We start from the raw sequence: 23,543 nt of genomic DNA on the forward strand, positions 1-23,543 counted from the left end.
TCTAGGGAGTTTGCTATGCTTACCTTCACATACCCTACACTGTACCCTCTGACGCCTGGAGCTGATGTGTCTTCTCTCTTCCAACGCCAAGGTTGAAGGACCTGTGGGTGACATCATTCCCAGCCAGCTTCTTTCACTGCTGACACACAGCGTGACGTCGCCCACAGGTCTTTCAACCTTGGCGTCGGAAGAGAGAAGACACATCAGCTCCAGGCGTCAGAGGGTACAGTGCAGGTAAGCATAGCAAACTCCCTAGAGACGAGCATATTAACCTTTTGGACGCCTGGAGCCGATGTATCTTCTTTGTCCGACGACAATGTTGAAGGACCAGTGGGTGATGTCACGCTGTATGTCTGCAGTGAAAGAAGCTGGGTGGGAACGATGAGAAGTGTATGATGCTGATTCATCAGCGTCATACACTTCTATTCACAACGCCCAGTTGGTAAAAACACAATACACGCCCAGTTGGTAAAAACACAATATACGCCCAGTTGGTAAAACGAGAAAACACACCCAGTTGTCCATTGAAAAGCTCATTTGCATAAATATAAAATTGCTCATAACTTGGGCAAAAATGAAGGTTTTTTAAAAAAAACAAAAAACTTTGCTGTTATGTACATTGCAGTGCCGATCACATTCAATAGGAATTTGATAATCTGGTGACAGAGCCTCTTTAAGGCTGGATTCACACACAGTGTTTTTGTTGGTGTTTTTAATGGTGTTTTTTAGTGCTGCCAGATGTTACTTTCAAGTTACATAGTTAGTATGGCCGAAAAAACACATATGTCCATCAAGTTCAACCAAGGGATGGGAGAAATTCTAGAACATTGTTTTACCCCTATTGATCCAAAGGAATTTTTTAAAAAATTAAAAAAATTATAAATATAAAAATTACCCATAAGGCTTCCCTAAAAAGGAAAAATTCCCTCCTGATCCCAAGTGGCAATCCGACTGTATCAACGTTCAAACAAGAATTCTATGCATTTACATATGAGCTGATATTTTTTCGTTCTATGACATTATCTATGCAATTTTTAAAGCCATCTACTATTCCTGCTATGACCAGCTCCTGTGGTAGACTATTCCACAGATTCACAGTTCTCACAGTAAAGAAGGCTTGTCGCCTCTGGACATTGAACCTTTTTTTCTCCAGATGGAGGGAGTGGCCCTTGTCTTTTGAGGGGATTTCACATGGAACAGGTTTTCACTATATTTCTTGTAAGGGCCATTCATATATTTATATAAGTTAGTCATGCCCCCCACCCTTATTCATCGCTTTTCAAAGCTAAATAGGTTTAATTCTCATAACTTTGATTTTCATAACTAAGATTCTCCATGCTCCTATTTAGTTTAGTTGCTCTTCTTTTTTATTTTTTCCAACTCTAGGGCATCCTTTATATGAACTGGAGCCCAGAACTGAACTGCATATTCTAGATGAGGCTGCATTAATGCTTTGTAAAGTGGTAATATTATATCCCTGTCCCGCAAATCCATGACTGTCTTAATACACGACAATATCTTGCTGGCCTTAGAAGCAGCTGATTGACATTTCATGCTGCTATTTAGTCTATGATCTACAAGTACACACAGATCCTTCTCAACAAGTGACTCTCCCAGTTTAGCTCTCCCTAGGATATATGATGCATGCAGATTATTGGTACCCAGATGCATAACTTTATATTTATCCACATTAAACGTCAATTGCCAAGTGAATGCCCAAACACTCAGTGTGTCCAAATCGGCTTTTAATTTATAAACCTCTTCCATAGACTGAACTATACTACATAGCTTGGTGTCATCTGCAAAAATAGAAACAGTACTCTTTAATCCCATCCTCTATATCATTATTAAATATGTTGAATAATAGTGGTCCCAGCACTGAACCTTGGAGTACACCATTTATTTGTGACCATTCAGAGTAGGAATCATTTATCACAACTCCCTGGATACGGTCCTTGAGCCAATTTTCAATCCAATTACAAACTATACTTTCTAAATTTATAGTCCTTAATTTACCCATTAGGCATCTATGACGGACAGTATCAAATGCCTTTGAAAAAGTCCAAAAACACTATATCCACAGCTGCCCCTCTGTCTAGGCTTCTACCCACCTCTTCATACAAACAAATACTCCTGTATAGAGTCCCTCAATAGCCCCTCAAACATTTTTCTCACGATAGATGTTAAACTTACTGGTCTGCAATTACCAGTGAAGACCTAGAGAGAGCCCTTTTTGAAAATAGGGACGTTTGCTCTGCACCAGTTCCTTGACACTATACCAGTCACTAAAGAATCTCTGAATATTATAAACAGGGGAACAGAAATAACTAAACTAAGTTCTCTAAGAACTCTGGGGTGTAACCCATCTGGGCCTGGAGTCTTGTTCACATTTATTTTATTTAACTTAGCGCTGACCATATCTACATTCAGCGAATTCAGTATATTAGTGGATGTATTATCAGCACTGGCTACATCAGCTGCTCTTTCTTCTGTTTTATATACAGAGCTAAAGAACCCATTTAGTAACACTGCCTTCTTTTGATCCCCTGTGACCAACTCCACATTACCACTATTTATGGGTCCTACATGTTCAAACCTTGGCTTTTTTGCATTTATATACTTGAATTTTTGGGGATTTGTTTTGCTATCTTTGGCCACCTGCCTTTTATTTTGTATTTTTGCTGATTTTATTACTTTTTTGACAGATTTTATTAAGCTCTTTGTAATTTTCAAAGGCTAGAGCTGTACCCTTAGATTTATATTTTTCAAATGCCCTTTTTTTGTCATATATTGCCATTTTTACAGAAGGTGTAAGCCATGTTGAGTTTAATTTTAGTCGTTTATACTTGTTACCTATAGGAATAAATATTGCACTATAATTACCCAAAGTAGATTTTAAGATTTCCCATTTATCATTTGTACCATTATGTGACATTAGTTATTCCAATTCTATGTCTTGAATTGCAGACCTCATCCTGGGGAAATTGGCCTTCTTAAAATTAAGTGTTTTTGCCCACCCAGCCTGTGTTTGTTTTTTACAGTATAGGTAAAATGCAACTATGTTGTGCTCACTATTAACAAGGTTTTCACGAACATTGACATTCCCCACAAGCTCTGCATTGTTAGAAATGACTAGATCCAACAGAGCTTCACCTCTAATCGGGTCTTCCACAAACTGGCCCATAAAATTTTCCTACAGCAGGTTGATAAAATATCTCCCCTGCGTAATTGGAGCCAAACCATGACCCCAATTAATATTTGGTAATTAAAATCTCCCATTATCACTACAGTACCTGCCTGTGCAGCCTGCTCCATTTGTTTGTATAGCTGACATTCCACCTCCTCAGTTATATTGGGGAGTCTATAGATTACACCGAAAATAATTTTTCCAGTGTATATCTCCCTTTGTAATTCTACCCACAAGTTTTCAACCTCCTCACAATCTTCAACCACTATTGCCTCTTTTACAGTAGCTGTAATGGCAGGAGGAAGGTGAAGGGAAAGTGAGCCCTAATCTACCCACCGCCCTGTCCCTGCCTACTTGCAACGACCCGCCCTAGGCGACGGGGTACAACTGGGCGGCGGTCCCTACGCTGTCTAAGTGCACGGGAGAACAAACAGGGAACACGCAAGGGAAGGGGCAGTAGCCCACGGAACGCCGCGAGGAAACGGAGCGGTGAATGAGTAGTCAGGACCAGGATGAAGTGGAGTATACCAACGTGAGCACGGAGAAGGAAGCAAGCCAGGGGCAAAGCGAAGCAGGTTAAGCGGAACTGCAGCAAGGCAGAAGCACGGCAGAAGCAGGCTGGAGCAAGCAGCAGTGGGGCCAGGAATCCAGAAGAATTACAAGCACTGAGGAAGAGAACACGGCAGGTAATAAAGGACAGGGGGCGGAGCTAACTCCGACTGACCAGGCCGCGATAGGCTCTCCCACTCCTGAGCCTGCCACCCTGGTTGGTGGGAGACGGTGTCAGTCTAACAGGTCTGGCCTCAGGTGTGGATTGATTAATCCCAGGAGTATACCTAGACGTAGTACCTGGCAGATCCCTAACAGTACTCCCCCTTTTATGAGGGGCCACCGGACCCTTACTAAGAGGACCCGGTTTAGTAGGGAAGAGAAGGTGGAACCTCCTGATCAATACCCCAGCGTGAACATCACGGGCAGGTACCCAAGTCCTCTCCTCTGGCCCGTATCCTCTCCAATGGACCAGGTACTGGAAGGAGCCCTGGACCATCCTACTGTCCATAATCTTGGCCACCTCGAATTCCACCCCCTCAGGGGTGAGAACGGGAACAGGAGGTTTCCTCGAGGGGGACCAGGACGGGGAGCAGCGTTTAAGGAGGGAGGCATGGAAGACGTCATGTATGCGAAAGGATGGGGGCAGCTCCAGACGGAAGGATACAGGGTTGAGGACTTCAATGATCTTATAAGGTCCAATAAATCGGGGAGCAAACTTCCTGGACGGGACCTTAAGGCGCAAGTTCCTGGACGACAACCAGACCAAATCCCCGACGACAAACCGGGGGTTAGCAGAACGTCTACTATCAGCCTGAATCTTTTGTGCGCTCTGGGACGCCTCTAGGTTCTTCTGAACCTGGGCCCAGACTGTGCACAGTTCCCGATGAACATCCTCTACCTCAGGATTATTGGAACAATCAGGGGAAACGGAGGAGAACCGTGGATTAAACCCGAAATTACAGAAAAACGGGGAGAGCCCTGACGAGTTACTGACCCGGTTATTCAGGGAATATTCAGCAAGGGGAAGGAATGAGACCCAATCGAATTGACAGTCAGAGATGAAACACCTTAAATATTGTTCCAGGGATTGGTTAGTCCTTTCCGTTTGGCCATTAGTTTCGGGATGGAAGGCGGAGGAGAAGGACAGATCAATCTCCAACTTTTTACAAAAAGCTCTCCAAAATAAGGAAACAAATTGTACCCCTCTGTCAGAAACGATATTGACTGGGGCCCCATGGAGACGCAGGATGTGTTTCACAAACAAAGAAGCTAACGTCTTGGCGTTAGGTAGCTTCTTAAGGGGCACAAAGTGGCACATCTTGCTGAAGCGGTCTACTACCACCCACACCACGACTTGCCCTGAGATGGGGGCAAATCGGTGATAAAATCCATGGAGATATGGGTCCAAGGTCTCTGGGGAATGGGCAAGGAACGTAGTAGGCCCGCAGGTCGGGACCTAGGGGTTTTGGACCTAGCGCAAACCTCACAAGCGGCGACGTAAGCCCTAATGTCTTTAGGCAACCCAGGCCACCAATAGTTTCTGGTAATGAGGTGTTTGGTGCCCAAGATGCCAGGATGACCAGATAGAGCGGAGTCATGGTTTTCCCTGAGTACCCTTAGCCGGTATTGCAGGGGAACAAACAGTTTGTCCCCAGGGACGTTCCCGGGAGCTGAACCCTGATCAGCCGCAATATCAGAAGCTAAATCAGAATCCGTGGCAGAAACGATTATACCAGGGGGTAAAATACAAGCAGGATCCTTCTCGGAAGGAGGATTGGCCATGAAACTACGTGACAGAGCATCAGCCTTAATATTCTTGGACCCAGCCCTATAGGTAACCAAGGAATTAAATCTGGTAAAGAATAGTGCCCACCGAGCTTGTCTAGGATTAAGCCTCCGGGCCGATTCTAGGAAAACCAGATTCTTGTGATCCGTAAGGACCGTTACCTGGTGTCTGGCCCCCTCCAGGAAGTGCCGCCACTCTTCAAAAGCCCATTTAATGGCTAGAAGTTCGCGGTTGCCAATATCATAGTTACTCTCCATGGGCGAAAACTTCCTAGAGAAGTAAGCACAGGGGCGGAGATGGGTGAGGGAGCTGGTACCCTGGGACAAGACAGCCCCCACTCCCACCTCGGATGCGTCAACCTCCACAATAAATGGCTCCTCTTGGTTGGGCTGAATCAGCACGGGGACCGAGATAAAGCACTTCTTGAGGGTCTCAAAGGCCTGGACGGCCTCAGGGGGCCAATGGAGGACATCAGCACCCTTGCGAGTAAGGTCCGTAAGAGGCTTAGCGACGACTGAGAAGTTGGCAATAAATATCCTGTAATAGTTGGCGAACCCTAAAAAACACTGTAACGCCTTAAGGGAGGCAGGTTGGACCCATTCCGCCACAGCCTGAACCTTGGCAGGGTCCATGCGGAATTCATGAGGAGTGAGGATTTGCCCTAAAAATGGTATCTCCTGTACCCCAAAGACACATTTTTCAGTCTTAGCAAACAGATTATTCTCCCGAAGGACCTGGAGCACCTTCCTGACATGCTCCACGTGGGAGGACCAGTCCTTGGAAAACACCAGTATGTCATCAAGGTACACAACAAGAAAATTACCCAGGTAATCTCTCAGGATTTTATTAATAAAATTCTGGAAGACAGCAGGGGCATTACACAACCCAAAGGGCATGACCAGGTATTCGAAATGACCCTCGGGTGTGTTGAACGCAGTTTTCCACTCATCCCCCTCTTTGATGCGGATAAGGTTATATGCCCCCCGTAGATCGAACTTAGAAAACCATTGGGCTCCCTGAACCTGATTAAAAAGATCCGGAATCAAAGGAAGTGGGTACTGGTTCCTTACGGTGACCTTATTCAGGTTACGATAATCAATGCACGGCCTAAGACCACCATCCTTCTTCCCCACGAAGAAGAAGCCAGCACCTACAGGAGAAGTCGAGGGGCGAATGAAACCCTTGGCCAGGCATTCTTGGATATACACCCTCATAGCTTCACGTTCAGGACATGAAAGATTAAATATCCTACCCTTAGGAAGCTTGGCACCAGGCACCAAATCGATGGCGCAATCGTAATCTCTATGGGGGGGCAACACCTCGGAGGCCTCCTTAGAAAACACATCGGCGAAGTCCTGAACAAACTCAGGAAGCGTGTTTACCTCCTCCCGGGGAGAAATAGAGTTAACAGAAAGACATGACATAAGACATTCATTACCCCATTTGGTAAGCTCCCCAGTATTCCAATCAAACGTGGGATTATGCAACTGCAACCAGGGAAGACCTAATACCAGATCAGACGATAATCCCTGCATCACCAGTACAGAGCACTGCTCCAAATGCATGGAGCCAACCAGGAGTTCAAAAACAGGAGTATGCTGAGTAAAACAACCATTAGCAAAAGGAGTGGAGTCGATACCTACTACAGGGATAGGATAAGGTAAATCAATAAAAGGCATCTTTAGAGACATAGCAAATTCCACAAACATGATATTAGCAGATGAGCCAGAATCCACGAAAGCACTGCCCGTGGCAGACCGGCCAGCAAACGAGACCTGAAAGGGAAGCAAAATGTTATTGCGTTTCACATTAACGGGAAATTCCTGTGCGCCCAAGTGACCTCCCCGATGATCACTTAGGCGCGGAAGTTTTCCGGCTTTTTATTCTTGCGCCTGGGACAGGTGTTCAGTAGATGCTTGTCGTCCCCACAGTAGAAGCAGAGACCATTCATTCTGCGAAACTCCCTACGTTGTCGAGGGGACATGGAGGCCCCGAGTTGCATAGGTACCTCCGAGTCCTCCGTGGAGGGGCGAGGGGACGGGACCTCGGGGGGGGGGGGGGATCGCAGAAAAGTCAGAGGGGAGCACATTGAAACGTTCAAGCTGACGTTCCCTGAGACGTCGGTCAAGTCGTACTGCTAGGGCCATAACCTGGTCAAGGGAGTCAGAAGAGGGGTAGCTAACCAGCAGATCTTTCAGGGCGTCAGATAATCCTAACCTAAACTGGCACCTTAGGGCCGGATCGTTCCACCGAGAAGCTACGCACCACTTTCTAAAATCAGAACAGTATTCCTCAACCGGTCTCGTACCCTGACGTAAGGTCACCAGCTGACTCTCGGCTAAAGCAGTCCTGTCAGTCTCGTCGTATATGAGTCCGAGGCCAGAGAAAAAACGATCAACAGAGGAAAGTTCAGGGGCGTCAGGAGCCAAGGAGAAGGCCCACTCTTGGGGCCCTTCCTGGAGTCGGGATATGATGATACCCACCCGCTGGTTCTCGGAACCTGAGGAGTGGGGTTTTAGGCGGAAATACAGTCTGCAACTCTCCCGGAAGGAGAGAAACGTCTTACGGTCCCCTGAGAACCGGTCAGGTAACTTGAGGTCGGGTTCTAGAGGTGAGGTGAGGGGTACTACTAAGGCAGCGTCACCCTGGTCGACCCTCTGGGCCAGGGCCTGGACCTGTAGGGAGAGGCCCTGCATCTGCTGGGTCAGGGTCTCAAGGGGGTCCATGATAGCGTCAGCGTAAGAGAAATGGTAGACTAGGTATGGGCTTGTAATTATGTAATGGCAGGAGGAAGGTGAAGGGAAAGTGAGCCCTAATCTACCCACCGCCCTGTCCCTGCCTACTTGCAACGACCCGCCTTAGGTGACGGGGTACAACTGGGCGGCGGTCCCTACGCTGTCTAAGTGCACGGGAGAACAAACAGGGAAAACGCAAGGGAAGGGGCAGTAGCCCACGGAACGCCGCGAGGAAACGGAGCGGTGAATGAGTAGTCAGGACCAGGATGAAGTGGAGTATACCAACGTGAGCACGGAGAAGGAAGCAAGCCAGGGGCAAAGCGAAGCAGGTTAAGCGGAACTGCAGCAATGCAGAAGCACGGCAGAAGCAGGCTGGAGCAAGCAGCAGTGGGGCCAGGAATCCAGAAGAATTACAAGCACTGAGGAAGAGAACACGGCAGGTAATAAAGGACAGGGGGCGGAGCTAACTCCGACTGACCAGGCCGCGATAGGCTCTCCCACTCCTGAGCCTGCCACCCTGGTTGGTGGGAGACGGTGTCAGTCTAACAGGTCTGGCCTCAGGTGTGGATTGATTAATCCCAGGAGTATACCTAGACGTAGTACCTGGCAGATCCCTAACAGTACTCCCCCTTTTATGAGGGGCCACCGGACACTTACTAAGAAGACCCGGTTTAGTAGGGAAGAGAAGGTGGAACCTCCTGATCAATACCCCAGCGTGAACATCACGGGCAGGTACCCAAGTCCTCTCCTCCGGCCCGTATCCTCTCCAATGGACCAGGTACTGGAGGGAGCCCTGGACCATCCTACTGTCCATAATCTTGGCCACCTCGAATTCCACCCCCTCAGGGGTGAGAACGGGAACAGGAGGTTTCCTCGAGGGGGACCAGGACGGGGAGCAGCGTTTAAGGAGGGAGGCATGGAAGACGTCATGTATGCGAAAGGATGGGCGCAGCTCCAGACGGAAGGATACAGGGTTGAGGACTTCAATGATCTTATAAGGTCCAATAAATCGGGGAGCAAACTTCCTGGACGGGACCTTAAGGCGCAAGTTCCTGGACGACAACCAGACCAAATCCCCGACGACAAACCGGGGGTTAGCAGAACGTCTACTATCAGCCTGAATCTTTTGTGCGCTCTGGGACGCCTCTAGGTTCTTCTGAACCTGGGCCCAGACTGTGCACAGTTCCCGATGAACATCCTCTACCTCAGGATTATTGGAACAATCAGGGGAAACGGAGGAGAACCGTGGATTAAACCCGAAATTACAGAAAAACGGGGAGAGCCCTGACGAGTTACTGACCCGGTTATTCAGGGAATATTCAGCAAGGGGAAGGAATGAGACCCAATCGAATTGACAGTCAGAGATGAAACACCTTAAATATTGTTCCAGGGATTGGTTAGTCCTTTCCGTTTGGCCATTAGTTTCGGGATGGAAGGCGGAGGAGAAGGACAGATCAATCTCCAACTTTTTACAAAAAGCTCTCCAAAATAAGGAAACAAATTGTACCCCTCTGTCAGAAACGATATTGACTGGGGCCCCATGGAGACGCAGGATGTGTTTCACAAACAAAGAAGCTAACGTCTTGGCGTTAGGTAGCTTCTTAAGGGGCACAAAGTGGCACATCTTGCTGAAGCGGTCTACTACCACCCACACCACGACTTGCCCTGAGATGGGGGCAAATCGGTGATAAAATCCATGGAGATATGGGTCCAAGGTCTCTGGGGAATGGGCAAGGAACGTAGTAGGCCCGCAGGTCGGGACCTAGGGGTTTTGGACCTAGCGCAAACCTCACAAGCGGCGACGTAAGCCCTAACGTCTTTAGGCAACCCAGGCCACCAATAGTTTCTGGTAATGAGGTGTTTGGTGCCCAAGATGCCAGGATGACCAGATAGAGCGGAGTCATGGTTTTCCCTGAGTACCCTTAGCCGGTATTGCAGGGGAACAAACAGTTTGTCCCCAGGGACGTTCCCGGGAGCTGAACCCTGATCAGCCGCAATATCAGAAGCTAAATCAGAATCCGTGGCAGAAACGATTATACCAGGGGGTAAAATACAAGCAGGATCCTTCTCGGAAGGAGGATTGGCCATGAAACTACGTGACAGAGCATCAGCCTTAATATTCTTGGACCCAGCCCTATAGGTAACCAAGGAATTAAATCTGGTAAAGAATAGTGCCCACCGAGCTTGTCTAGGATTAAGCCTCCGGGCCGATTCTAGGAAAACCAGATTCTTGTGATCCGTAAGGACCGTTACCTGGTGTCTGGCCCCCTCCAGGAAGTGCCGCCACTCTTCAAAAGCCCATTTAATGGCTAGAAGTTCGCGGTTGCCAATATCATAGTTACTCTCCGTGGGCGAAAACTTCCTAGAGAAGTAAGCACCGGGGCGGAGATGGGTGAGGGAGCTGGTACCCTGGGACAAGACAGCCCCCACTCCCACCTCGGATGCGTCAACCTCCACAATAAATGGCTCCTCTTGGTTGGGCTGAATCAGCACGGGGACCGAGATAAAGCACTTCTTGAGGGTCTCAAAGGCCTGGACGGCCTCAGGGGGCCAATGGAGGACATCAGCACCCTTGCGAGTAAGGTCCGTAAGAGGCTTAGCGACGACCGAGAAGTTGGCAATAAATATCCTGTAATAGTTGGCGAACCCTAAAAAACACTGTAACGCCTTAAGGGAGGCAGGTTGGACCCATTCCGCCACAGCCTGAACCTTGGCAGGGTCCATGCGGAATTCATGAGGAGTGAGGATTTGCCCTAAAAATGGTATCTCCTGTACCCCAAAGACACATTTTTCAGTCTTAGCAAACAGATTATTCTCCCGAAGGACCTGGAGCACCTTCCTGACATGCTCCACGTGGGAGGACCAGTCCTTGGAAAACACCAGTATGTCATCAAGGTACACAACAAGAAAATTACCCAGGTAATCTCTCAGGATTTTATTAATAAAATTCTGGAAGACAGCAGGGGCATTACACAACCCAAAGGGCATGACCAGGTATTCGAAATGACCCTCGGGTGTGTTGAACGCAGTTTTCCACTCATCCCCCTCTTTGATGCGGATAAGGTTATATGCCCCCCGTAGATCGAACTTAGAAAACCATTGGGCTCCCTGAACCTGATTAAAAAGATCCGGAATCAAAGGAAGTGGGTACTGGTTCCTTACGGTGACCTTATTCAGGTTACGATAATCAATGCACGGCCTAAGACCACCATCCTTCTTCCCCACGAAGAAGAAGCCAGCACCTACAGGAGAAGTCGAGGGGCGAATGAAACCCTTGGCCAGGCATTCTTGGATATACACCCTCATAGCTTCACGTTCAGGACATGAAAGATTAAATATCCTACCCTTAGGAAGCTTGGCACCAGGCACCAAATCGATGGCGCAATCGTAATCTCTATGGGGGGGCAACACCTCGGAGGCCTCCTTAGAAAACACATCGGCGAAGTCCTGAACAAACTCAGGAAGCGTGTTTACCTCCTCCCGGGGAGAAATAGAGTTAACAGAAAGACATGACATAAGACATTCATTACCCCATTTGGTAAGCTCCCCAGTATTCCAATCAAACGTGGGATTATGCAACTGCAACCAGGGAAGACCTAATACCAGATCAGACGATAATCCCTGCATCACCAGTACAGAGCACTGCTCCAAATGCATGGAGCCAACCAGGAGTTCAAAAACAGGAGTATGCTGAGTAAAACAACCATTAGCAAAAGGAGTGGAGTCGATACCTACTACAGGGATAGGATAAGGTAAATCAATAAAAGGCATCTTTAGAGACATAGCAAATTCCACAGACATGATATTAGCAGATGAGCCAGAATCCACGAAAGCACTGCCCGTGGCAGACCGGCCAGCAAACGAGACCTGAAAGGGAAGCAAAATGTTATTGCGTTTCACATTAACGGGAAATACCTGTGCGCCCAAGTGACCTCCCCGATGATCACTTAGGCGCGGAAGTTTTCCGGCTTTTTATTCTTGCGCCTGGGACAGGTGTTCAGTAGATGCTTGTCGTCCCCACAGTAGAAGCAGAGACCATTCATTCTGCGAAACTCCCTACGTTGTCGAGGGGACATGGAGGCCCCGAGTTGCATAGGTACCTCCGAGTCCTCCGTGGAGGGGCGAGGGGACGGGACCTCGGGGGGGGGGGGGATCGCAGAAAAGTCAGAGGGGAGCACATTGAAACGTTCAAGCTGACGTTCCCTGAGACGTCGGTCAAGTCGTACTGCTAGGGCCATAACCTGGTCAAGGGAGTCAGAAGAGGGGTAGCTAACCAGCAGATCTTTCAGGGCGTCAGATAATCCTAACCTAAACTGGCACCTTAGGGCCGGATCGTTCCACCGAGAAGCTACGCACCACTTTCTAAAATCAGAACAGTATTCCTCAACCGGTCTCGTACCCTGACGTAAGGTCACCAGCTGACTCTCGGCTAAAGCAGTCCTGTCAGTCTCGTCGTAAAAGAGTCCGAGGCCAGAGAAAAGACGATCAACAGAGGAAAGTTCAGGGGCGTCAGGAGCCAAGGAGAAGGCCCACTCTTGGGGCCCTTCCTGGAGTCGGGATATGATGATACCCACCCGCTGGTTCTCGGAACCTGAGGAGTGGGGTTTTAGGCGGAAATACAGTCTGCAACTCTCCCGGAAGGAGAGAAACGTCTTACGGTCCCCTGAGAACCGGTCAGGTAACTTGAGGTCGGGTTCTAGAGGTGAGGTGAGGGGTACTACTAAGGCAGCGTCACCCTGGTCGACCCTCTGGGCCAGGGCCTGGACCTGTAGGGAGAGGCCCTGCATCTGCTGGGTCAGGGTCTCAAGGGGGTCCATGATAGCGTCAGCGTAAGAGAAATGGTAGACTAGGTATGGGCTTGTAATTATGTAATGGCAGGAGGAAGGTGAAGGGAAAGTGAGCCCTAATCTACCCACCGCCCTGTCCCTGCCTACTTGCAACGACCCGCCTTAGGCGACGGGGTACAACTGGGCGGCGGTCCCTACGCTGTCTAAGTGCACGGGAGAACAAACAGGGAAAATGCAAGGGAAGGGGCAGTAGCCCACGGAACGCCGCGAGGAAACGGAGCGGTGAATGAGTAGTCAGGACCAGGATGAAGTGGAGTATACCAACGTGAGCACGGAGAAGGAAGCAAGCCAGGGGCAAAGCGAAGCAGGTTAAGCGGAACTGCAGCAAGGCAGAAGCACGGCAGAAGCAGGCTGGAGCAAGCAGCAGTGGGGCCAGGAATCCAGAAGAATTACAAGCACTGAGGAAGAGAACACGGCAGGTAATAAAGGACAGGGGGCGGAGCTAACTCCGACTGACCAGGCCGCGATAGGCTCTCCCACTCCTGAGCCTGCCACCCTGGTTGGTGGGAGACGGTGTCAGTCTAACAGGTCTGGCCTCAGGTGTGGATTGATTAATCCCAGGAGTATACCTAGACGTAGTACCTGGCAGATCCCTAACAGTACTCCCCCTTTTATGAGGGGCCACCGGACACTTACTAAGAGGACCCGGTTTAGTAGGGAAGAGAAGGTGGAACCTCCTGATCAATACCCCAGCGTGAACATCACGGGCAGGTACCCAAGTCCTCTCCTCCGGCCCGTATCCTCTCCAATGGACCAGGTACTGGAGGGAGCCCTGGACCATCCTACTGTCCATAATCTTGGCCACCTCGAATTCCACCCCCTCAGGGGTGAGAACGGGAACAGGAGATTTCCTCGAGGGGGACCAGGACGGGGAGCAGCGTTTAAGGAGGGAGACATGGAAGACGTCATGTATGCGAAAGGATGGGCGCAGCTCCAGACGGAAGGATACAGGGTTGAGGACTTCAATGATCTTATAAGGTCCAATAAATCGGGGAGCAAACTTCCTGGACGGGACCTTAAGGCGCAAGTTCCTGGACGACAACCAGACCAAATCCCCGACGACAAACCGGGGGTTAGCAGAACGTCTACTATCAGCCTGAATCTTTTGTGCGCTCTGGGACGCCTCTAGGTTCTTCTGAACCTGGGCCCAGACTGTGCACAGTTCCCGATGAACATCCTCTACCTCAGGATTATTGGAACAATCAGGGGAAACGGAGGAGAACCGTGGATTAAACCCGAAATTACAGAAAAACGGGGAGAGCCCTGACGAGTTACTGACCCGGTTATTCAGGGAATATTCAGCAAGGGGAAGGAATGAGACCCAATCAAATTGACAGTCAGAGATGAAACACCTTAAATATTGTTCCAGGGATTGGTTAGTCCTTTCCGTTTGGCCATTAGTTTCGGGATGGAAGGCGGAGGAGAAGGACAGATCAATCTCCAACTTTTTACAAAAAGCTCTCCAAAATAAGGAAACAAATTGTACCCCTCTGTCAGAAACGATATTGACTGGGGCCCCATGGAGACGCAGGATGTGTTTCACAAACAAAGAAGCTAACGTCTTGGCGTTAGGTAGCTTCTTAAGGGGCACAAAGTGGCACATCTTGCTGAAGCGGTCTACTACCACCCACACCACGACTTGCCCTGAGATGGGGGCAAATCGGTGATAAAATCAATGGAGATATGGGTCCAAGGTCTCTGGGGAATGGGCAAGGAACGTAGTAGGCCCGCAGGTCGGGACCTAGGGGTTTTGGACCTAGCGCAAACCTCACAAGCGGCGACGTAAGCCCTAACGTCTTTAGGCAACCCAGGCCACCAATAGTTTCTGGTAATGAGGTGTTTGGTGCCCAAGATGCCAGGATGACCAGATAGAGCGGAGTCATGGTTTTCCCTGAGTACCCTTAGCCGGTATTGCAGGGGAACAAACAGTTTGTCCCCAGGGACGTTCCCGGGAGCTGAACCCTGATCAGCCGCAATATCAGAAGCTAAATCAGAATCCGTGGCAGAAACGATTATACCAGGGGGTAAAATACAAGCAGGATCCTTCTCGGAAGGAGGATTGGCCATGAAACTACGTGACAGAGCATCAGCCTTAATATTCTTGGACCCAGCCCTATAGGTAACCAAGGAATTAAATCTGGTAAAGAATAGTGCCCACCGAGCTTGTCTAGGATTAAGCCTCCGGGCCGATTCTAGGAAAACCAGATTCTTGTGATCCGTAAGGACCGTTACCTGGTGTCTGGCCCCCTCCAGGAAGTGCCGCCACTCTTCAAAAGCCCATTTAATGGCTAGAAGTTCGCGGTTGCCAATATCATAGTTACTCTCCGTGGGCGAAAACTTCCTAGAGAAGTAAGCACAGGGGCGGAGATGGGTGAGGGAGCTGGTACCCTGGGACAAGACAGCCCCCACTCCCACCTCGGATGCGTCAACCTCCACAATAAATGGCTCCTCTTGGTTGGGCTGAATCAGCACGGGGACCGAGATAAAGCACTTCTTGAGGGTCTCAAAGGCCTGGACGGCCTCAGGGGGCCAATGGAGGACATCAGCACCCTTGCGAGTAAGGTCCGTAAGAGGCTTAGCGACGACCGAGAAGTTGGCAATAAATATCCTGTAATAGTTGGCGAACCCTAAAAAACACTGTAACGCCTTAAGGGAGGCAGGTTGGACCCATTCCGCCACAGCCTGAACCTTGGCAGGGTCCATGCGGAATTCATGAGGAGTGAGGATTTGCCCTAAAAATGGTATCTCCTGTACCCCAAAGACACATTTTTCAGTCTTAGCAAACAGATTATTCTCCCGAAGGACCTGGAGCACCTTCCTGACATGCTCCACGTGGGAGGACCAGTCCTTGGAAAACACCAGTATGTCATCAAGGTACACAACAAGAAAATTACCCAGGTAATCTCTCAGGATTTTATTAATAAAATTCTGGAAGACAGCAGGGGCATTACACAACCCAAAGGGCATGACCAGGTATTCGAAATGACCCTCGGGTGTGTTGAACGCAGTTTTCCACTCATCCCCCTCTTTGATGCGGATAAGGTTATATGCCCCCCGTAGATCGAACTTAGAAAACCATTGGGCTCCCTGAACCTGATTAAAAAGATCCGGAATCAAAGGAAGTGGGTACTGGTTCCTTACGGTGACCTTATTCAGGTTACGATAATCAATGCACGGCCTAAGACCACCATCCTTCTTCCCCACGAAGAAGAAGCCAGCACCTACAGGAGAAGTCGAGGGGCGAATGAAACCCTTGGCCAGGCATTCTTGGATATACACCCTCATAGCTTCACGTTCAGGACATGAAAGATTAAATATCCTACCCTTAGGAAGCTTGGCACCAGGCACCAAATCGATGGCGCAATCGTAATCTCTATGGGGGGGCAACACCTCGGAGGCCTCCTTAGAAAACACATCGGCGAAGTCCTGAACAAACTCAGGAAGCGTGTTTACCTCCTCCCGGGGAGAAATAGAGTTAACAGAAAGACATGACATAAGACATTCATTACCCCATTTGGTAAGCTCCCCAGTATTCCAATCAAACGTGGGATTATGCAACTGCAACCAGGGAAGACCTAATACCAGATCAGACGATAATCCCTGCATCACCAGTACAGAGCACTGCTCCAAATGCATGGAGCCAACCAGGAGTTCAAAAACAGGAGTATGCTGAGTAAAACAACCATTAGCAAAAGGAGTGGAGTCGATACCTACTACAGGGATAGGATAAGGTAAATCAATAAAAGGCATCTTTAGAGACATAGCAAATTCCACAGACATGATATTAGCAGATGAACCAGAATCCACGAAAGCACTGCCCGTGGCAGACCGGCCAGCAAACGAGACCTGAAAGGGAAGCAAAATGTTATTGCGTTTCACATTAACGGGAAATACCTGTGCGCCCAAGTGACCTCCCCGATGATCACTTAGGCGCGGAAGTTTTCCGGCTTTTTATTCTTGCGCCTGGGACAGGTGTTCAGTAGATGCTTGTCGTCCCCACAGTAGAAACAGAGACCATTCATTCTGCGAAACTCCCTACGTTGTCGAGGGGACATGGAGGCCCCGAGTTGCATAGGTACCTCCGAGTCCTCCGTGGAGGGGCGAGGGGACCGGACCTCGGGGGGGGGGGGGGGGGGGGATCGCAGAAAAGTCAGAGGGGAGCACATTGAAACGTTCAAGCTGACGTTCCCTGAGACGTCGGTCAAGTCGTACTGCTAGGGCCATAACCTGGTCAAGGGAGTCAGAAGAGGGGTAGCTAACCAGCAGATCTTTCAGGGCGTCAGATAATCCTAACCTAAACTGGCACCTTAGGGCCGGATCGTTCCACCGAGAAGCTACGCACCACTTTCTAAAATCAGAACAGTATTCCTCAACCGGTCTCGTACCCTGACGTAAGGTCACCAGCTGACTCTCGGCTAAAGCAGTCCTGTCAGTCTCGTCGTAAATGAGTCCGAGGCCAGAGAAAAAACGATCAACAGAGGAAAGTTCAGGGGCGTCAGGAGCCAAGGAGAAGGCCCACTCTTGGGGCCCTTCCTGGAGTCGGGATATGATGATACCCACCCGCTGGTTCTCGGAACCTGAGGAGTGGGGTTTTAGGCGGAAATACAGTCTGCAACTCTCCCGGAAGGAGAGAAACGTCTTACGGTCCCCTGAGAACCGGTCAGGTAACTTGAGGTCGGGTTCTAGAGGTGAGGTGAGGGGTACTACTAAGGCAGCGTCACCCTGGTCGACCCTCTGGGCCAGGGCCTGGACCTGTAGGGAGAGGCCCTGCATCTGCTGGGTCAGGGTCTCAAGGGGGTCCATGATAGCGTCAGCGTAAGAGAAATGGTAGACTAGGTATGGGCTTGTAATTATGTAATGGCAGGAGGAAGGTGAAGGGAAAGTGAGCCCTAATCTACCCACCGCCCTGTCCCTGCCTACTTGCAACGACCCGCCCTAGGCGACGGGGTACAACTGGGCGGCGGTCCCTACGCTGTCTAAGTGCACGGGAGAACAAACAGGGAACACGCAAGGGAAGGGGCAGTAGCCCACGGAACGCCGCGAGGAAACGGAGCGGTGAATGAGTAGTCAGGACCAGGATGAAGTGGAGTATACCAACGTGAGCACGGAGAAGGAAGCAAGCCAGGGGCAAAGCGAAGCAGGTTAAGTGGAACTGCAGCAAGGCAGAAGCACGGCAGAAGCAGGCTGGAGCAAGCAGCAGTTGGGCCAGGAATCCAGAAGAATTACAAGCACTGAGGAAGAGAACACGGCAGGTAATAAAGGACAGGGGGCGGAGCTAACTCCGACTGACCAGGCCGCGATAGGCTCTCCCACTCCTGAGCCTGCCACCCTGGTTGGTGGGAGACGGTGTCAGTCTAACAGGTCTGGCCTCAGGTGTGGATTGATTAATCCCAGGAGTATACCTAGACGTAGTACCTGGCAGATCCCTAACAGTAGCCTTCATATCACTTTTCACATACAGACATACTCCACCACCTTTCTTATTTGACCTGACTTTCCGAAACAGTGTTAAACCATGTACATTTACAGCCCAGTCATGAGAAGAGTCTAGCCATGTTTCAGAAACACCAACTATATCAATATGTTCCTCCAGTACCAAGGCCTCAAGCTCCCCCATTTTGCTTGCTAGACTTCTGTCATTTGTGAACATACACTTTAACTTGCCTTCTAATTTTTTACATTCAGTATCAGAAATTTTGTGGGCATATATATCTTCAATGTTGTTGTGTAACACATTATTATTTGTATCCTGTTGCCTAATCCTCTCCCCACAGTCTAGTTCTCCACCCACCAATATAGTTTGACCCTTCTCTAACCAAACTACCACTTTATTTTCTACATTGACCTCCCTCCTCCCTCCTACCTTAAATACTCCACCACCCCTGCTAGAATTCTCTCCCCCAGCACAGCAGACCTCCTTCCATTCAGGTGCAACTCATCTACAGAATACAGTTTGTACCCAAATGAAAAGTCAGCCCAGTGCTCTAGGAACTCAAAGCCGTCTACTCTACACCAAAACTTCAGCCATGAACTTAACTCCCTGAGCTCCCACTGTCTTTCCTGGGATGCACATGGCACAGGCAGTATTTCAGAGAATACAACCTTGGAGGTCCTTCCCTTCAGCTTGTAGCCTAGTTCTTTAAAATTATTCTTAAGCCTCCTTCACATACCATGTATTCTGTCGTTGGTTCCCACATGGACCACGACAGCTGGATCATCACCAACCCCACCCAGCATTTAAATCCCTGAGCTTCCACTGTCTTTCCTGTGATGCGCATGGCACAGGCAGTATTTCAGAGAATACTACCTTGGAGGTCCCTCCCTTCAGCTTATAGTCTAGTTCTTTAAAATTATTCTTAAGCCTCTTTCACCTACCATGTATTCTGTCGTTTGTTCCCACATGGACAACGACAGCTCGATCATCACCAACCCCTCCCAATAAAATACAAATTATTCTATCCATCTTCCTGATTATAGAATCCTCTACAACTACTAATTGTCTTTCCCTACCAGCATTATTGTTGTTAGGGTGAGCAGTATCCACTAGGGTTGCCATTTCTGAGAGTGACACTCTCGCATCATGACCCAAGTTGAATTCCAATATTAGTGTAGTAGATATACGTTTGAATTATTGATATTTTACTGCTTGTCAAAACGTTTAAAAATTGTTTTATTAAAGGTACTTTAAAAAGGGCACTATGCACTATGTCGGTCAGCACATGTGGTGCTATGTATCATTGTATTAACTGGCGTGCACTAAACACTGATAGCTGGTCAGCTATCAGTGTTTAGTGCACGCCGGTTAATACAATGATACACAGCACCACATGTGCTGACCGGCAGAAATAGATAACAATTGATATTCTTAGCGATTTATACCCCTGAGGACGATCCCCTGAATGTGCAGGGGCGCAGAAACGCGTTGGGAGTAATATTGCATGTCTTTGGCAAAACAGACCATTGATTTATATATTTAAAGCCATTCTTGGAGTGTTGGTGTGGGACACACCTAATATCAGTGTGTCTTAGTACACCACAATAAAGGCAATACTTGTGTATCGCTCTGGCAAATAGATCAGTAGTTTTGAATACTACTCCTGTGTAGTGCTGCATTGGCTTATGAAGTTTTGTCAACCCTAATTCACCATATGCCAGACACTCCAATTAGGACCTTTGATCTGTGTTGCCTATGCTTGTACTCAGAATTTTTGTCATAGCGCCCTTTATAAAGTACCACTGTATGGTGCCTGGGAGCATTCTTCTAATGCTTTTAGGAAGGAATACCTCTATAATAGGACATCCAATGGAACCATTTTTCTTTCTCATGGATTAATTCCTGTGAAATTGGAGGAATATGAAAGTACAGTGAGCTGTGTGTTATAGATCTTTGCGCCATATGGATACATAATATTCTGTACATGATGCCTATAAAGTCAATTGGAGTCCTAAATACGGCATTAAAAACGTGCAAAAAAACGCGGCAATAAGCACGCCAACAACGCAACAAAGACGCATGAATTTTAAAAAGTGCTTCACAAAAACGCTAGTGTATTTCACACATTTACACATCGTTTTTTGGCAGCCTCTTAGTTCTTAGATACCTGGATGGATTGCATAAAAAAAAGTAGTTATGCTTTTTTTTTTTTTTTGCTTCTCTGCCACAAAATGACTTGTATCAATTTACTTTTTGCACCTGTAATATTTTTCCTCAGGTGTATGGGGATAAAGATTCAGATGGTTTTTACCGGGGTGAAAGTTGTGGGAGATCTGGGTATATCCCCTGCAACATGGTGTCTGAAATTCAAGCTGATGATGAAGAAATGATGGACCAGCTTCTTAAACAAGGATTTCTACCCTTGAATACCCCAGTGGAAAAAATTGGTAGGTAATAAAACCTTTCCTAACACCTGTTGGCCTATCTGCCCAGCTGTAGCTGCTTCTAGCTTTATTGCTGCATTTTTATTGGATACTAATTCTTCATTGGCATCTGGTATTTGCATGTCTTGTGTATCCTTTTTGTTTGAAACTAACCACCACTTCTCGACTAGTGCTGCCCAATGCATTTAGCATGTGCTACATGGCTTTTTCATTCTGAAGGAAAGAAAAGGCTGTGGCTATTTGCCTGAGGATGCCATTTGAACAGTACTTTTCTTGAACTTGACATTATAAATTTCCAACTTTGGAGACATCATCTGCTTTAATTTGCACCGCTGTACTGCTTAATTAACTATTACATTAGACAGAACAAATATATAATTTCTCCAAACTTTCCGTATAAAGAAGCTGGCAAAAGTTTGCAGTTTTGTTACAGTGCTCTAAATCAAAGTAATAATACAAAGTAGGAATACATCTTATCAAAGTCCCTGATTGTTATTTTTAAGACAATATTCTTACACAACCCTAAAAGCAAGTATTTAAATCTTAAAAACTCATATCTGTTAGTGACCTCTAGTTACACGTACATATAGATATGTTTTTGATAAAAATATGACCTTGAAATTATGACATTTATTTATTTTCTACTAAAAACAAACATTAACTTGTCAGCTACATTTACTTTCCCAACTGAGCGTTTCTAGATTGAAAGTAGAACTTGAAACAGCTTCATATGTTCTCCTCTTCTTTTATTTGTATGCATTCCTTTCCTGAAGTCAACTGTGAACGTTTCAAAGAGAGCTCTCGCTCTGTACACCGCAGATCCAGAAAGTCTAAACGAGGTCTGTGAAGAAACCCTAACTTTATTCAGTTAATAAACTAGCTGAAAGTATTTGACGTGTCTAAACATAACTTTGTTTCTTGTAAGTTAAACTAACCAGCATGTTTTGTCCTTTGAGCTTGCATCATTTGAAGTCATTTTTCTGTAGAACCCATGCCTCAGAACACATGACCTCTCTAGCATATATACATGCTGTACCAGGACCACTGGACTCCTTATCAAATAGTATTTCATGGAATTTCTAGCTAGCAATATGTGATCATCAAATTATTTATACTTGCATTATTAGGAGTATGTTGGTTAGCATTGTGGAGTATTTGGCCCTGTTCACACGAAGGAATTTGCAGGCAGAAAAATTCTGCTTCAAAATTCTGAGAGATTTTGTCCTGCCTGTACATTCTTGTCACGGTTTTCGCAGCATTTTTCACCCGCGGCCATTGAGGGCTGCGGGCAAATAAAACGCAGCATAAAAAGCCTTTCTCTGCCTCCCATTGATTTCAATAAAAGGTGAGAGGCGGAACCCCGACATGTTCTAAAAGCCGCCACAGAAAAAAAAAACACCTCCGCCTCCCTTAGAAATCAATAGGAGGCGGTTTAGGCCGTTTTTTGGCGCTGATGCCGACGCGGTTTCTGTGTCAAAATCAGTGCCAAAAAAACTCCATGTGAACTGGCCCTTAACCCCTTAAGGACACGGCCAATTTTGGCCTTGAGGACAGAGCAATTTTTTTAGATTTCCCTCTTTTGCATCCCGACGCTCATAACTCTTTTAATTTTTTGTACCACGTAGTTGTATGAGACTTTGGTTTTTGCGGGAGTTGTACTTTATGTAGGTACCATTTTTTGGTACAAATATATTATCGTTTAATTTCTATAAATTTTTATTTTGGTGAAATTGCAGAAAAAAAGCAGTTCCGCAGTAGTTTTAATATTTTTTTTTTACACCATACACCAATCATCATAAATAATGTTATACATTTGTTGTACAGGTTGTTACGGTCGTGGCGATACCAAATATGTCTATATTATTTAATGTTTTGGGACTTCTAATTAAAAAATGTTATTTATCATACATTTTCTTTTACATTCATTTAACTTTTTTTTTTAATCCCATAAAGGGATTTATCATTTTTATTTTGTAACTGCAATGTACTATATGATCTAGATCATAGATCTATATGCCAGTACATTAGCCTGTTGCTGATCGTACACAGGCAGGTGTTAGGGCATACCTCAGTATGCCCTAACAGGAAATAGGTTCAGACAGCCCTGGGGTCCTTCAATGGACCCTGAGCTGTCTGGCCATATGAGTTGTGGGCTTTGATCGCGTCACAGTTATCTTCTGTGACGCAATCAATGTGCAGTCCCCCCTCCTTGAACGCCGCGATCAGCTTTCATCGCGGCGTTCAAAGGGTTAACGGCGGACAGAAGATGTTTCTCTCCTCTCCGCTGTCAGAGCGGGGCCGTGGCTGTGTATTACAGCCATTGCCCCGCTCTCAATCACGCGCAGAGACGGCTGTCACACAGGAAGAGAATGCTCGTCCTAATACGCGAAGTACTCGCCGCGCATGACGAGCATTCTCGTCCTGTGTCGGCAACCAGTTAAAGGGCTGTTCTGATTTTATGTAAATAAAGATTATTCATTGTACAGTGAGAAGTTCTTAAACTTTCTAATACACTTGATGTTTCAATATCACACCATTTCAAGATCTCTTCTTGCTGT

The 23,543-nt window shown here is 47.5% G+C and overlaps 1 protein-coding gene across 23 annotated transcripts in view; it reads left to right on the top strand.

The window, feature by feature from the left end:
• Positions 1–23,543, top strand: part of RIMBP2 (RIMS binding protein 2) — a 602,457-nt gene that overhangs the window by 476,353 nt on the left and 102,561 nt on the right. For 12 of the 23 annotated variants that reach the window (XR_012849985.1, XM_075833186.1, XM_075833202.1 and 9 more), the window contains 2 exons: positions 20,820–20,988; positions 21,759–21,824. Coding sequence is in view for 19 of the 23 variants with exons in the window: in XM_075833186.1 (XP_075689301.1) it covers positions 20,820–20,988; positions 21,759–21,824 (235 nt within the window). In the remaining 4 variants the exon portion in view is untranslated. The remainder of the gene's footprint in view (positions 1–20,819; positions 20,989–21,758; positions 21,825–23,543) is intronic. The other 11 variants (XR_012849987.1, XR_012849994.1, XR_012849995.1 and 8 more) reach the window with 1 other exon arrangement.

The sequence above is a fragment of the Rhinoderma darwinii genome, chromosome 1, assembly GCF_050947455.1.
Source record: "Rhinoderma darwinii isolate aRhiDar2 chromosome 1, aRhiDar2.hap1, whole genome shotgun sequence".
In the NCBI taxonomy this organism is placed as follows: Eukaryota; Metazoa; Chordata; class Amphibia; order Anura; family Rhinodermatidae; genus Rhinoderma; species Rhinoderma darwinii.